This window comes from Mustela lutreola, chromosome 3, assembly GCF_030435805.1.
Source record: "Mustela lutreola isolate mMusLut2 chromosome 3, mMusLut2.pri, whole genome shotgun sequence".
In the NCBI taxonomy this organism is placed as follows: domain Eukaryota; kingdom Metazoa; phylum Chordata; class Mammalia; order Carnivora; family Mustelidae; genus Mustela; species Mustela lutreola.
The window spans coordinates 50,297,962-50,313,049 of NC_081292.1; the positions used below are offsets into that span (position 1 = coordinate 50,297,962).

General features: G+C 36.2%; 1 protein-coding gene across 13 annotated transcripts in view; it reads right to left on the bottom strand.

Moving 5' to 3' along the window:
- Window positions 1-15,088, bottom strand: part of RALYL (RALY RNA binding protein like) — a 713,948-nt gene that overhangs the window by 133,684 nt on the left and 565,176 nt on the right. For all 13 annotated transcript variants that reach the window (XM_059166125.1, XM_059166124.1, XM_059166115.1 and 10 more), the window contains one exon: window positions 12,472-12,547. In XM_059166125.1, the coding sequence (XP_059022108.1) occupies window positions 12,472-12,547 (76 nt within the window). The remainder of the gene's footprint in view (window positions 1-12,471; window positions 12,548-15,088) is intronic.

The following is a 15,088-nucleotide window of genomic DNA, read 5'->3' on the forward strand; positions in this document are numbered from 1 at the left end:
TGGATATCACGAAGAACAGACCTGCTCAGCCAAACCCATCCCAGATTGCTGAATACAACAAATAATACATTTTTTTTAAAAAAAATGCTAGTACATTTTATCTCGCAGTAGATAATAATATCTTTGACTTTGTTCCTTCTCTCAAGGTCCACACACAAGTTGTACTTTTGTGAACTCTACTTTCAAAATATATCCATGGCATAACCACTCCTTTCATCTCAACTTTTACCCCTTGCTTTGAGTCATAACCTTTGGAGAGTTCTTCCATGTTCCCCCCTTGCTCTTTCATAAACTATTCTCAACATAAAACTAAAGCGACCATTCAAAATTTAAGAGTTGTCATGGTACTCCTTCTTCTAAAATCTTCCAAAGGCTCTCCGTTTCACTCCAAGTGAAAGCCAAAGTACTTCGATGGTCGGCAAGGCTCCACATGATCTGGCACACTATGTCTGCCTTAGCCTCTCACCTCCTCCCAACCCTCAGTTTTGCTTGATTCTGCTCCAGAAACATGGGCCTTCTTGCTTTGGACCAACACTTGGGTGCCCTTCTGCTTTAAGGATTTTGTGCTGCTCATCCCTCTGCCTGGAATGCTTTTCCTCAGGTGACACTTTACCTGTTCATCACCTCCTTCAAGTCTTTGCTCAACTATCACCTTCTCATCCACCTCCTCACTCGTTCAAAATTGTTGAGATCGAAGATTCTTCTCCAAGTCTCTAGCATTCCTCAGAACACTCTCAGGTCTGCCCCATGTGAAATCCTTCATCTGTCTTTACCAATTCATGTTATCTCTAAATGCCATCTAATAACTTCTTGTCTGCATTATGCTTCTCTATCCATAAAGCTGTTTTTTCTTGCTTTTTTAAAAAACAATTCAGCGTAATTTTTTAAAAATAAGATATTTGATTTTTCAGTTAAAATGGATGCTTAATATTTGTTGTTTCTTTCATAATATCTCTATGTTTTCTCATGCCAAGAGCTTCAACTTTTTAAATACTCATTTTAGTCCATATTTTCAAATGCTGATTATATAATTTTTCATCCTAAACACTCTAAATATTAGATTACTATCTTGAGTTTAAGTAATACAGAGTTAAAAAAAAAAAAAGAGAGAAAAAGACAACCTTCAGCAAATCAAGAAATCAGAAGTTACAGTTTGACTTTGATTACTCCAGAATTCTCACAATATCACAATAAGGTCTGCACCCTGATGTTGTAGATAGTTTCATTAAGATTTGCTAAGCAATCCAACTTCAAATGCTATTTCGCACATGATTATCTGTGATTTGTGGGTCTTTCTTTTCCCTTTCTTCATAAGTACATTCTGATACATTTACTGTACTCAGACTCATTACCAGTGGTTTTCTTGTATTAATTGAATCTCTCCATTAAAAGTTTGCAACACAGAACCTATTCCCTCTTTCTCTGTCATGTCCCATGCTCTGTATACTAAGGACATAACCTGGGCTTTATTCCAAACTATTCTGTTACTATTTATAGCTCACGTACACTGTGCCCTTTCTCAAAGCATCAGTAGCAGCAAAGCAACTAGATTACAGCTTTAAATACAAAGAGGGACAGTTATTATCAGGCCAGCTCCTTTGTCTTACTACCGGTTCCCTAATCTGTAGTCAGAGCTGCCATCACTACACATTCCTGTACCTTATTTTATTGCATCACTTAAGGGCTCATAAATTTTGACTTTTTCATTTTTGAAGATTAGATGACTTCAGCTGCTCTCCCCTGCACCCTGCTCCTTGCTCTCCCCTCTGCACACGGAGCTCCTCATCCCACTATGGCAGACTGACTGATAGGTCACTTCCGGCAGTCAGCCCAGAGTTAACTGCTTAGTCCCACAAGGCTGTTGGCCTGCGCTGAATGTTAATGAAGTTGCCCCTTTTAGAACACTAACTTTTTGAATAACCACAGTAACTAAAGAAGTGTAGTTCTAAAAATGAAGGGCTGTATCTATTGAATTGGTTTTGCACAAGACTAAGCACAAAAAGTCCTCATTGTTGCCTGTTGTGAATGCTTTTGTGTGATGTTTATCATCTGCAACTGGAAAAATCTGCCTTTTAAATCTCTCTGTCTCTCTTTCCCTTTGGTTATAAAATTCTCATTAAAGAATATTTGCATTAGGTATTAAAGTTAAAAGAAAAATATCACCCAAATCCTTGCTGTCCAAAGAATTACAGCTAATATTTTGATCTCTGTTTTTTTTTTTTTCCTGCGTATATTTGTTTCATTGTTAAGTGGTTTTGGTTGTATGTTTATATAATATATGATATTTATATAATTATATACTGTTAATATAATTTTGCTTCTTTGTCTACTCAAACCTTAAAGTTTTTCCATGTCATTATGAATACTTCATGAACATTCCATCTAGTGAATGTGCCCATACCCATTTTTACATAATGTTTTGGCGGGATCAGATTGTTATATAAACAAAACTCAAAGAACATCTTAAGAATAATTTCATATATTTTCACATTGTTTAAATATTTAGAATTATTTTCTTAGATACACTTTTGGAAATGGAATTGCTTAGTTAAAAGATATGAATATTTTAAGATCCCGGATCAAGTTTGAAGGAAAAATAGGAATAAACTTGATAATAAAGCACTTTTGCTTTTCTTTTGTATTTGGATTACAAAACAAATAACAGAATACCAGAGTGTTAGAGGTATGAATCAAGTAAGAAATGGTTTAACTCAATTCCTTCATGTTCCAAGAAAGCTGAACTTAAAAGAGTTTGTATTGCTTATAATCACTTAGCTGGCATGGGGTGACAGAAGCAGATACATGATGTGGTTGTAGGTTTCCTAAATTCCAATCCAAGACTCCTTCTAATGACCACAGTCTTTCCGTACTGAGTGATTCTAACACATAAGCAGAAATTTTGCCAGAGAGAAGATATTTCAAACAAGTATTAAAGGATAAACACTGTAACACTTCAATTTCATTTGCAATGTATTATGCTTAACTCAAAACAAGCCCCTTGTCCTTTTATTCCACTGTATAGTAAACATAAATGAAATACACATCACTGCTTGGGGTCGGAAGAAAATCCACTAGTACACTGAGTATTCTGCTATTTAACAATACCAATAAGGTTGAATTGTCAATCGGGCTATCATTCCACTAGAAGGAAATTTTTGAAAGTTTAATAGAGTTAATTTCCAAAAGAACAAACTTTTGTGAGACACATTCATCATACATGGCTGACTAATAATAATCTAGTGAGACTAAGGCTGCCTTTTGTTGCCCTCATCTTTCTAGACATCAAAAAAAGAGGCATTTTGAGCTTTGCTTTTAGCACTTACAACCCAATTGGAAGAATTAGTCTTGCATTTAATTTACATAATTTTTATAAGAAAATCTGTGGACCATTTTCTAATTAATGTATTTAAAGCTAACCAAAGCTAACAAACTTCACCTTTTGACTGTGCAAAACTTGCTCATAATTAAAATCTCAAAAAATCTTTCTATAACTCAACATTTTCTATTAGTTTATAATTTGTGATAAGTTTTTGCAAACTTTAATTGACCAGGAGAAAATGCATTTTTATAAAGATAGCAAAATTAGATACTTTTACAAAATACTTAAAAGTCATTCATGTTGTAAAAGTGAGAAAAGATGACAGATGAAAAAAGTGCTTTGGCCTCTCATTAATCCAGTTACGTCCATCTAGATTGTGAACATTTATTTCATCTTTTCTCCTCTCCCTATTTTTTTGTACTCAGACATTCCTCTACCTCACAACACTTCTCTTATTACTATTTTTTTTTCTTACTTAGAAGATAAGCAGTTGGTATGGTCACAAAGCATCCTTGTAAGTGGGCTGGGAATATTATAGTAAAAGCTCTGGAACTTCAGAGGAGCAATCGATGAGGTGGTACAAAACATTAAGTGCTCAGGAAGGGAAGTAATATAAGGAACTTCTCATCAGTCTTGCATAAGCAAGTCCGTAAATTATCGCTCTTTATTGTACTTAAAAAAAAAAATGGGATGACACCTTGGAAATTTAACACTCCCTCTTGAAAATTAGGAAAAATATTTCCCCTCCCTCCTTTTCCCTTGTTCATGTACAGTAGGAAATTAGTCATTATGTCTTTGAAATATACATAAATCTCTTTAAAAACTAGGTAGGTCTTGATGACCTAGTTCTGTTTTGTTTTGTTTTGTTTTTTGAGGACATGGGAGCCATGTTTTGAGATGTTATGAGGACATCTCTATGAAATGTTAAGAATCAAAGAAGATAGCACCCCCATCTCCCAGGTTCTGTGGGATGGTAGGACTCTAACTTAGGTGTTCCAGGTTGCAAAACTACCTGTCATAAAGATAGAAGAAGCTTAATTTTCATCTGGATAAGAAACTGCCAATTAGTTAACCCAAATCATCACCCCAAACACCAGGTGAATTTACAATGAACTATGGATGACAAGTGGTGGTGGATGACAAATGGTTACTCAAGGATTAGTTATTATTTATCCTGAGAACATGTACAGAACGGGTTATATCTGCTTTGCTGTGTTAAAAGGTGAGATTTCTTTCTTTGGGAACTCTTCGCAGATCACCTGTGATGTGCATCACGTTCTGGGTGATTATTCAATAAAAAAACTGTTTTCCTTCTTTACTACCTTTGTGGAAAGCATTTCTGGGTTGGGGAAAGATCTTGATTTTCATTATATTAATAACAGCTAAGGAAAGGGTACCACTCCCACACTAAAGATTTTTTAGTCTTTAATCTTATTTGTTTAAAATAGGACTTTAGGCACAGTTCAGTTTCTTTCATGATCTTTCATGTAGTCTTATGGGAAAGGAAGCATATTCTGAAATTTCCAACTTAATGTGCACATTGAGGAGACAGATGAGACGTGAGCCCTTGGTGGACAAAGAAGGAATGAAATAACTCTTTGAAATGAAAAACAACAAATTTAAAATTAGCTTAGGTTGGAAATTCAGGGACCAAATTTCTCTACCAAGGGCTCTTCTAAAAAACAAGTCACTAGATCTAAAGTTAATGACCAAATAAATAAAATGATGAAAACAACTGAAATCAGCACTGAGAGTGGAGACACTCCACCTTATAAAGAAGACGGCATTGTCTTTTGGAAGACAAAAATCCAGAAGGCACCTTCCGCCCAGGCAGGGAACCTTTACATATTGACACAGTGTGATATGACTTATCATCCTCCTGTGCTTTGTGGGGACTAGTGGTGTTTCTGTTAGTGCTCTAACCTTAATACCCCCATCATGCAAAGCAAGAAGAATAAAAACATAGTGAGACACGAAGAGCATATAGCATAAAAGGCCATAACACTTGAGTCCTGCTGATAAGGAGACTTTGGTTCAACAGAAAAACCCCGTTCTCAGAAATCAAAGAAAGCCACTATTTCAGGACAGGCTGCAGCTTCTAAAGTAAAGTTGTCAGCTAGAAGAAAAGACTTGACTGTTTTCATCTGTCCCTGCCGGCTGTGAGGAAGAGCAGAACTTTCAGCCCCTTCTATCCCATGCTGGGTTTACTGTTCCTTTTCCATCTCTCCCCATCCTAGAGGAGGATTAAGTAACAAGTCAAAGGTTATAAACAACCAAGCATGGTCTTTTTCTTTCTGTCCTTGGGAATACGTAGATAAGCCAACCGAGGGGTCAGCCCACTCTTGCTTTCAGTCTCCTTCTCTTACGCAGCTAATATGGATAATTTGTCTGGAGATCTAGCTATCCTGGAATGTCACTCTTTTTTAGTTTTATGCAATTTGTTACAAGATGGTAAACTGTCTTGGGAGAAGCAGAAAAAAAGTCAGTGTGGCTCGCTCTTGGTTTTTATATACTCCATGAGAAAAGTTCCATTAGTTTAAAAATACTTTGTGTGCATGAGTGTGTGTGTGTGTGTGTGTGTGTGTTTATTGTATAGCTAGTACTGAAGGTACTATCTACTGTATTGTTTAGATATTTTTATATGTGATAAGTTTCTCTGAGAAGAGAGAGGGAAAAATAGTTTCTTTTTTTAAAAAAAGATTTTATTTATTTATTTGAGAGAAAGAGGATGAGCAGGGGAAGGGGCAAAGGGAGAGGGACACGCAGACTCCCTGCTGAGCAGGGAACCCAATGCAGGGCCCGATCCCAGGACACTGAGATCATAACCTGAGCCAAAGACAGATGCTTAACTGACTAAGCCACCCAGGCGCCCCAGGGAAAAGTAGTTTCTTATCACAAATTAAAGTAGTTGCTTTTAATAGATGGTTACATACCTTACCATGCATCCCTTTTTGCCCTAACTCTTGGGTATCTCGTAGCTAAGTTCAGTGCTCACTTTTTATTATTACGTAAGTTTTCTAAATATAATTTGCTTGATGCTATCTGCCGTATCCCACAACCAACACCTACCTAATTCTTGATTCTTACTATTTACCTCTTTTTAAAATTGGTTGCATGGTTTTGCTTCCTTTGATTTTATTATAAATTACCTCAAATCAAACAAATAGAGCTGTACTCTTTCAAAAAGCCGTAGAGATGGATTCTCTGCTTTAAGAAATTGCACCATCCAGTCTCCCTTTACTGTTTCCACGTTCTTTCCATACGCAAGAAGATATTTATTCATAGATATTTATGCATCAAAACCATCACACAAGACTGCAGCTAGGCCATTCCTTAACCTAGCAGAGAACTGCCTGCAGCGGAACTATTTTAATGGGGATAGTGTCAGCATTTCTCCAAACATTTTAAATTAAAAGGTTTATAAATTACATTTGCTTAGTGTTGAAATATGAGGGACATACTTTAAGTAAATGTAATCTTTTTTTCCCCCCAAAATATCTTTTTAGCCAGTTATAGAAAATGCTAACCTGTTCGGTTGACTGCATTTTAGCAACATTATCACAGCTCAAGGCTCATTGAAAATACTTCTTAAAATACTTTATTATAGACCTTTTTCTTTGAATAATCATAATAATGAGAATAACTACAATTTACAGAGCATCTATAACAGTTCCAGACGCCTTAACTATATCATCTTTCAGGAAATTTTTATTCTTCCTTCACGCAGCTGAAGAAGCTAATGAATTAGAGACGGAGTTCAAATCACGGCTAATGCTAAGCCAATTTTAGGATGCGGCCCTGTCTGACACTCCACCAAACATTCCCACATAATGCATCTGCACAGTTTTAAACCATCCTCAAAGTGTGTGCTTGGGACTTTTTCTGGTTTAGAGCATTTCATGTTCCCTAGAGAAGTGAATTAAAGAGAAGTCACCCTCAATTACCCAGACGTATGGATATTCAGGTTGGAGTTTTAGAAGTGGATTTTTTTTTTTTTTTTGGGTATTTTCTCTTGTGGACATTGGCGACCACATTTTTCTATGCCAGTAATCTGAATGCCCAAAATTGAACCAGGAGCTAAAAGAGACTGTGATTGCTACATAGACCCAGCAACAACGTACTTTTAAACTGAACTCTGTAGAAGTGTCAGTGCTGGGGCTTGTACCCACTCCAGAAGGCCAGGGTGCATCAGCACAGGGGGTGGGAGTAACAGTTTTCTGTCCTCTTCACATTCCACTTAAAAGCCACAGAGTTCATTCCCAGATGGCTTTCTGAGTGGGCTCACCTGACTAGGTGAGTGAATGGAAACCTTTACCAGGGCAAAGGAAGCACTGACACTGGGTGTACTAAGCTTCTGAAAATGAAATGTTTATGTGTATTATCCTTGACATTATAAAGGGAGACACAAAATAAATAAAATAATCAATATCTAATTGGTAAACATTCCTCAGCAAACAGAGCAAGTCAATGAAGCAGAGATGTCCAGGATGCTTTTCCTTCATATTGATTTTTGCTCTTTAACATTAGCTGAAATTAGCCTCTATTGTTTTTGTTTCAACTGTCAAGGTCCTAGGGGACATTTTAGGTTACTTGAGGATTCCATAATGTGCCCGAGTCACCATGAAGGATGACAACAGAATTCACCTAGGTCGAGTGGTAAACAAATCAGCAGAGATATTTTGCTGCAGAGTCTTTTTACTTGTTCCAGGCTCTAAAAGTGTTTTGGTCACTGAAGTTCCTATAATATAACCTGTCTTCATGGTTATCACCATTAATTGCTGTGATCTTCAAAGAGCAGTACTATAGGTCATCCTGTGACAATCTTAGTATATGTGCTGCCGAAGCGAGCACATCCTGTGACAATCTTAAGGAGCCTTAAAGTTACTTGTGGTGACAATCTTGATTTCCACAGTCATCACTGTGAGGTGGAAAGGTTGCTATAAAAGACATTTGTACAACCATATTTGGCATAAAACCGTATTTGGGAGTGATACCTAGTAAGATCTATGCAACGAGTGGGATGAAGCTTGATTTCATGTTTCTTACTGTGCTGTGTTCCCTTTGACTGGGAGGGCTGCCTCTAGGTGAGTGAAAACCTGTACTTGGTCAGCTCTGATAAATAGTATCTTTGTTCTCTGGTTGTCAGCTTTACTCACATCAGAGAGGAAAGGTCTCTCTCCTTTATAAGCGGAAACAAAACCATCATGCAATTATTCTCATTTAGCTATTATTTAGTGTTAATTAGAACTTGGCATGCTGGGGAACTCTCTTCCTGGGGGAGGATTTTATTTTAGACCCTCATAGACACTGTGTAATGTACACAGCATATTTGAAGCAACGATTTATTAAAAGTTACAATATTTTCCCTAGAGAATACATTTGCTCTTCACCATTAGGACTAGGTCCAATATTTATGGGCTGTTCACAAAAGATTAATTATGTTTCATTTACAAATAGCCTCTAATGGGAGACATTTTTATTACAAGTGCTATTCTAATGAATTGTCTGCCTTTATGAATTCATGTCTAAGACTGAAATAATTTCTTTTGCTTCCTTTCCTCAACCCTATATTTGAGCCTGCTGTTGTTCGTCATGTCTTTCCTATTTCTTCTAACAGATTCATGTGATCATCCCCTCAGTTGCCTAAACTGGAAACCTTGGACATATTTGGGACTCTCACTTGTCCTTCCATTCCATTTCCAATTCTCACCATATTCAAATGACTCTGTTGCTCATAGAATAAAAGTCAAATCTTCTTAATCTGATAAGCAGGTATATTAAAATCCTGATAACCTGAGCCACCATAGCATTCCAGCATTCCACTGTTCTTCAGCAAGTGAACTATAATAGTTCTCACCATGTGATGCTCTTCTTCATTTCTCTGCCTATGACCTTGTTCATATTTTCTTTGCCCAGCATGCCCTTCTTTCTCTTTGTCTACATACTAAGTGAATGCCTGACTGGAAACCAGCTCAAGTGTCACCCAGACTTTTCACTCCCCTCCCCCTTGGCAGGATTATTAACTCATTTATTTTCTTCTAGAACTGGATGTATACTTTATTTATGTTCTTTATGTATATGTACATCTAACTCATGTGTAACAGTAAATATTTTAAAGCTTCAGTATGTTTCTAAAATTTTTTCTGTCTTTCATGTATATCATGTTAATTTAGCACATGATAAAGGCTTGGTGAGGGTTGCTTGGTTAAACTGAAAGTCCTGTTAAAAGAAGTAACAGAACGGAGTAATGTCTCAGTGTGTATTCCATGTAAATACTGCTTTGTGGTTGATGATGGAGAAGAAATGGATACAGATAAAGAAGAAAGTCTGATAGCACACCATACACATCCCTAACAGAATAAATAGATACAGAGACATAGCAGTTTAAAGCACAAAGGTATATCAGAGGCTACCAATAGTCACAAAAATAATCTACTTTTATTTCATTTGTTCTCTCCTTGCCTTGTAGCCTTGGCATTTCCATGTCATTTGCCTTGAAAAACAGCTACCACAGTGCCTAAACCATAGTAGACACACAATAAACATGTCTTGTATGAATGAATGGACAGATGGATGGATGGGTGGATGGAGAAATGAAATTATTCCAGCTCTTTCATTTCACAGTTCAGAAAAACAGACCAAAGGTACAAAGACTAGGAAAGCAGAAACAACCTCTTTTCAAGCTGCTGTCATATGCCCTACACTAAACTAGGTGCTTTTGCCTCAGTTATTTAATTTTATTCTATGAAGAAAATTATACGACCATTATGTGAGATAAAGAATTTGAAGCTCACAATCTGTGTGCCCTATGATCACAATAATTGTTTGTTCTTGTTCTTATGTTATGTCTAGTGTAGAGTCTTTTCAGTGCCACCTGCTGGCATGATATTGATGGACAGAAATATAACTGATTATTGGTTTTGGGGAGCAGGAATCTCTGCTTTTTATAATCTGTATTTTTTAGATAGTAGCAGGTGAGTAAATATGGGGAAAGGGGATCTAGTCACAAGATCAATAGAATTGATGGCTGAAAACCAGTTTAGTTCCTTATCTTGACACTTTAGTTGGGGCAAGTCCTTTATTGTCTTGGAAAGGTAGTTTTCTTATTTATAATGCAATGCACACAATACCAACTTGTGGTGTTCTATGGTGAACAGATGAATACGACCTATGAAAACACAGTTTGCCCACATAAAAAGAAGGTATTACTATTATGATGCTTATGTAAGAATAAGAAAGTGTGTATAAAAAGCCTTTCTCAGCTGCACATTTGCGCTCTTCTGTTCCCTTTGTTACCGCTTTGTAATTTCACAACATCCTAGCCTTCATTTGTGTAAACAGATGAGAATAGGATAAATAAGCATTTCTCTACTAATGCGATTTGTATACAATATATCAGATTAAATGAGCTTCTGCTTCTGATTTGTTTGAATTCACAATTTAACATAATTTGGTAATAGAGAAATAATAGTTGAAAAGACATCTGTTTCTTGTCATAAGCTTCTATTTTCATAAGAAAATCAAAGCAGTCCAAGAACAGGAAAATTATGAAAACTAACATTACTGCACCGTATTAACTCTCTGATGAGAGAAAAAAGCCACGGACAGTTTGTTTTGTTAATTATTGAAAATTCGACTTTTCAAATGTTCTGCATTAGTGGCAGTTCTACGCATACATTTAAAAATGAACCTGATCAAAAAAGAACTTGCATTTTTCAGTTTTATTAATATTATCCTTTACCTCAAACAAGGTACAGAAAGTATCACTTGCTTTTGGTTGGTGACTTCATTTCTGACCCTTAACATCAATACTACCTTATGGTCATTTATTAAATTAGTTAAGACCTGCACCTTTCCATTTTTATATAAATTTTAAGTTAAAATTAAATCCACACAGTCAAAATAATAAGAGTAATTAAGACATATTTTCAATATATCCTTTAGGATCTCTGATGGTCATACATTAGAGATCTCTGTGGTGTTAGGAATGAATAGGACCTTGAAATTCATCTAATTCTGACCCTTTTCTTTCATAGTTTGGGAAATGAGGCTGTGAATGGCTGAAAAAAGGAGATATGCCAGTTCTTAGAGAACAAAGACAAAAAAAAAACAAAACACCTTCAAGCTAGCTTTTGAGCACTCTTCTTACTGTACTAGATCAGAATATAATCAATTTTGACAAGTATAACTCAATTCTCATTTACCCAAATAATATCAGGGAAAACTTTGCTCAACACTTACATTAGCTCTTTGGATATAGACACTGATGGAATGAAGATATGTATCTGGGAGAAGATTAAATAAATTGGACAATTGCTTGGAATAATTGGCTAAGTCTAACAAAAGGGGATTTGTCTTCTTCCCAAAAGGAATTGAATTTTACTTAACATGATAGAAGTTTACATAGAACGATAAAGATACTCTATCCACCTATAACTGAAATTATGGGTGTGAACACTGATAAACTGGGGCATGTAGAAGGGAAAGAAAAGAATGTGAAGTTGACTGAGACCCAAGTATATTAGGAAAAGTTAAGGGTAGTTAGGTATGTGTCTCTGGAGAATGGAAGGTCTGCCTCTGCTGTTGTAGAGAAATAGGGGTGAAATGAACATGTAGTTTGCAACTGAAAAGGCTGAATGATCAGGTGGAAAGAATTCAAGATATAACATCAGAAAGCATAAGTCTGAATTTTGGTGCCATCATTTACAAGTGGTGTGACCTAGAAAAATCTCTAAGAAAATGCACATCAGGTTCTTGATCTGTAAGATGAAAGTAGCAATATCTATAACGCAGGATGGTTATGAAAATTAAGTTAAATTATACAACATCGGAAAAATACCTACAGTACACAGCATGCAGTACTCAAAAGATAATTGACCTTTCCACTGCTTTGTCAGTAGAGTCATGAGATATTTTTATTATATTTTATTAGGGGAGTATCTTGTATAGGGGTTGAGTGGAGATAGGAAGGTTAAATGTACAAGATCCCTGCCAATGCTGTGTGACATATTTATATGTTGATCACCAGCATTTTGTTGTACTTTATACCAGGAAAGATTGTTCTTTAACATATTTGATTCCTTATCGGTTATACTGCCTTTTAAAGTCATGACAAGTTTCCATTACTATATCTTGCAAAATTGCTTACTTACCTATAAAGTGCAGAGAGGGGCCTCTTGTTTCCAGGTTTTGGTCTATATGGTTTGGGTTCGCCTGCCATATTGATATCTGAAAGCAAAAAATAATATATAGCACTGATTAGGAAAAATGAATCCATTTGAGAAAGCAAATCACGAGGTTTTCTTTTTCCTTTTGCCATTTGCCTCTACAAATGTTATATGCCATTTATTTATTCAATGGTTATTTTTCTCCAGCCTATGCTAGGCCAGCCACTGCTTGGTACTTATGCCATGTACCAATCTGGTTAACTCCATGCCCTCGTAAAACTTACTTTTACTGGGGAAGAAATAGATAGTAAATAACAAACAAAATAAATAATAAAAATATGTAACATATTAGAAAGTGATAAGAACTATGGAAAAAAAGACAATGTTCAATGAGGTAAGGAAATTAAGAATGTTTAGTAAAAAAGAGAGAGAGAAAGAGATATCCTTCTAAATTGGATTTTTGCCAGAAATAACTTGGTTTGCATAGATTTTTGCATGAAATAGAGCTTTGTTCATAAGAGGAATTATTAATGTTCCTTGACAATATCTTTCCACCTACGTAGGAAAGGAATGTAGAAGGCTGGAATTGTAGAGCATACCAAGTTTACTGAGGGAATAACAAACACAATGCACTCAGCAGCTAGAATGTGTAGTTATAGTTTTGGGGTAGTCAGAAGAAGAGAGCACATCCTTGGCCTTCTGAACTAAAACTGTGATAAAATCTCTAAGATAAGATGATAAGATACTTAGGGACGCCTGGGTGGCTCAGTTGGTTAAGCAGCTGCCTTCGGCTCAGGTCATGATCCCAGCGTCCTGGGATCGAGTCCCACATCGGGCTCCTTGCTCAGCGGGGAGCCTGCTTCTCCCTCTGCCTCTGCCTGCCATTCTGTCTGCCTGTGTTCGCTCTCTCCCCCTCTCTCTCTCTGATAAATAAATAAAATCTTTAAAAAAAAAAAAAAAAAAAAAAAAAAAGATGATAAGATACTTAAATACATAACAAGAGTATTTACATACAGTTGACCAACTTCTGTCTTAAAGATGATTGTAAAACTGTAAGGGGGTTAGAAAGTTGGATGACAAAGATTCGGAAAATTACACAAAATACAAGATTTAATAAAGTTAAAATTTCTGAAACATGATAAGAAGGAAAATCTAAAAAAGGGCAAACTTCAAGAAAAGCTTTGAAAGAAGTGAGGGACATTATTTTGACAGAAAAGAAAAGAAATGCTTCTCTTCCTTACAGTGGCCAACCAGCAGTGAAAACAACCAAAATTTCTACATAAAATACAGCGATGCTTGAACACTGGTGTGAACTACACTGTCCATTTATACGCAGATTTTTTTCAATAAATACAATATAGTGCTATAGTAATGTATTTTATGATTTTATTGACATTTTCTTTTCTCTAGTAGCTTACTTCTATTATAAGAGCACAGTATATAATACAGGTAACATATAAAGTATGTTTACTGTTTATGTTATTGGTATGATTTCCAGTCAACAGTAGGCTATTAGTAACTGAGTTTGGGGGCAGTCAAACATTATATGTGAATTTTTAAAAGAGATTTATTTATTTATTTGAGAAAGAGAGAGAGAGAGTTGGGGAGGGCCAAAGGAGAGGGAGAAAGCATCCCAAGCAGACTCCCTGCTGAGTACAGAGCCCCACCCGGGAACTGGATCTCATGACCCTGAGATCTTACCCTGAGTCAAATCAGGAGTTGGCTACCCAACTGAATTACCCACACAGGCACCCCCTATACGTGAATTTTTGACTGCATAAGGGGTCAGTGCCTCTAACTCCCATGTTGCTCAAGGATCAACTGTAGAATGTATCTCTTTTTAAAAAAATGCAACATTGAGCTAGTAAGAAAGTAAGGCATTCACAGAAGCCAACACCTGAGTGAAAGCAGGAACTTAGATGGAAGTGGAAGACTGACTCTACCTTGTATCTTGAATACATTTATTGAAACCAGAACTTGAGCTTTATCTTTCGTGTCCTTGTGAGCTATAGTGGGCAGGAGACAGTGCCCACCTTAAAGAATATGAGCCATATAATCACTAAATTCAACATCCCTATGCATTAAATCCTCAGTTAGGAAGAGATGGAAACTTCCTCCTTTTGACTGATAAAGTATATCTAGAAACAAAACAAAACAAAACAAAACAAAACAAAAAACTCCAGAAAACATCATACATAATAGTGAAACACTGGCCACATTTTCTTTAATATCAAGGAATTTATTTTATTTTACTTATTTGAAAGTTTATTTATTTATTTATTTTTAAATGATCTCTACATCCAACGTGGGGCTTGAACTCATGAACCTGAGTTTTAAGTAATCTCTACATCCAACATGGGGCTTGAACTCATGACCCTGAGATCAAGAGTTGCATGCTTTTCCAACAGAGCCAGCCCCTGGTATCAAGGAATTTAAAAGGGCACTCCCCATTTACAATTCTTCCGTATAGTGTAAGATAATTTCATATTTGTCCTTGCAGTAACAACCAATTATTACAGCTTCTGAAGCCTATCCTTACTCACTGATCAGCTATGCCATCTCTGTTCTAATTCAGACATCCACATCTGTGTGTCAGTTTGGA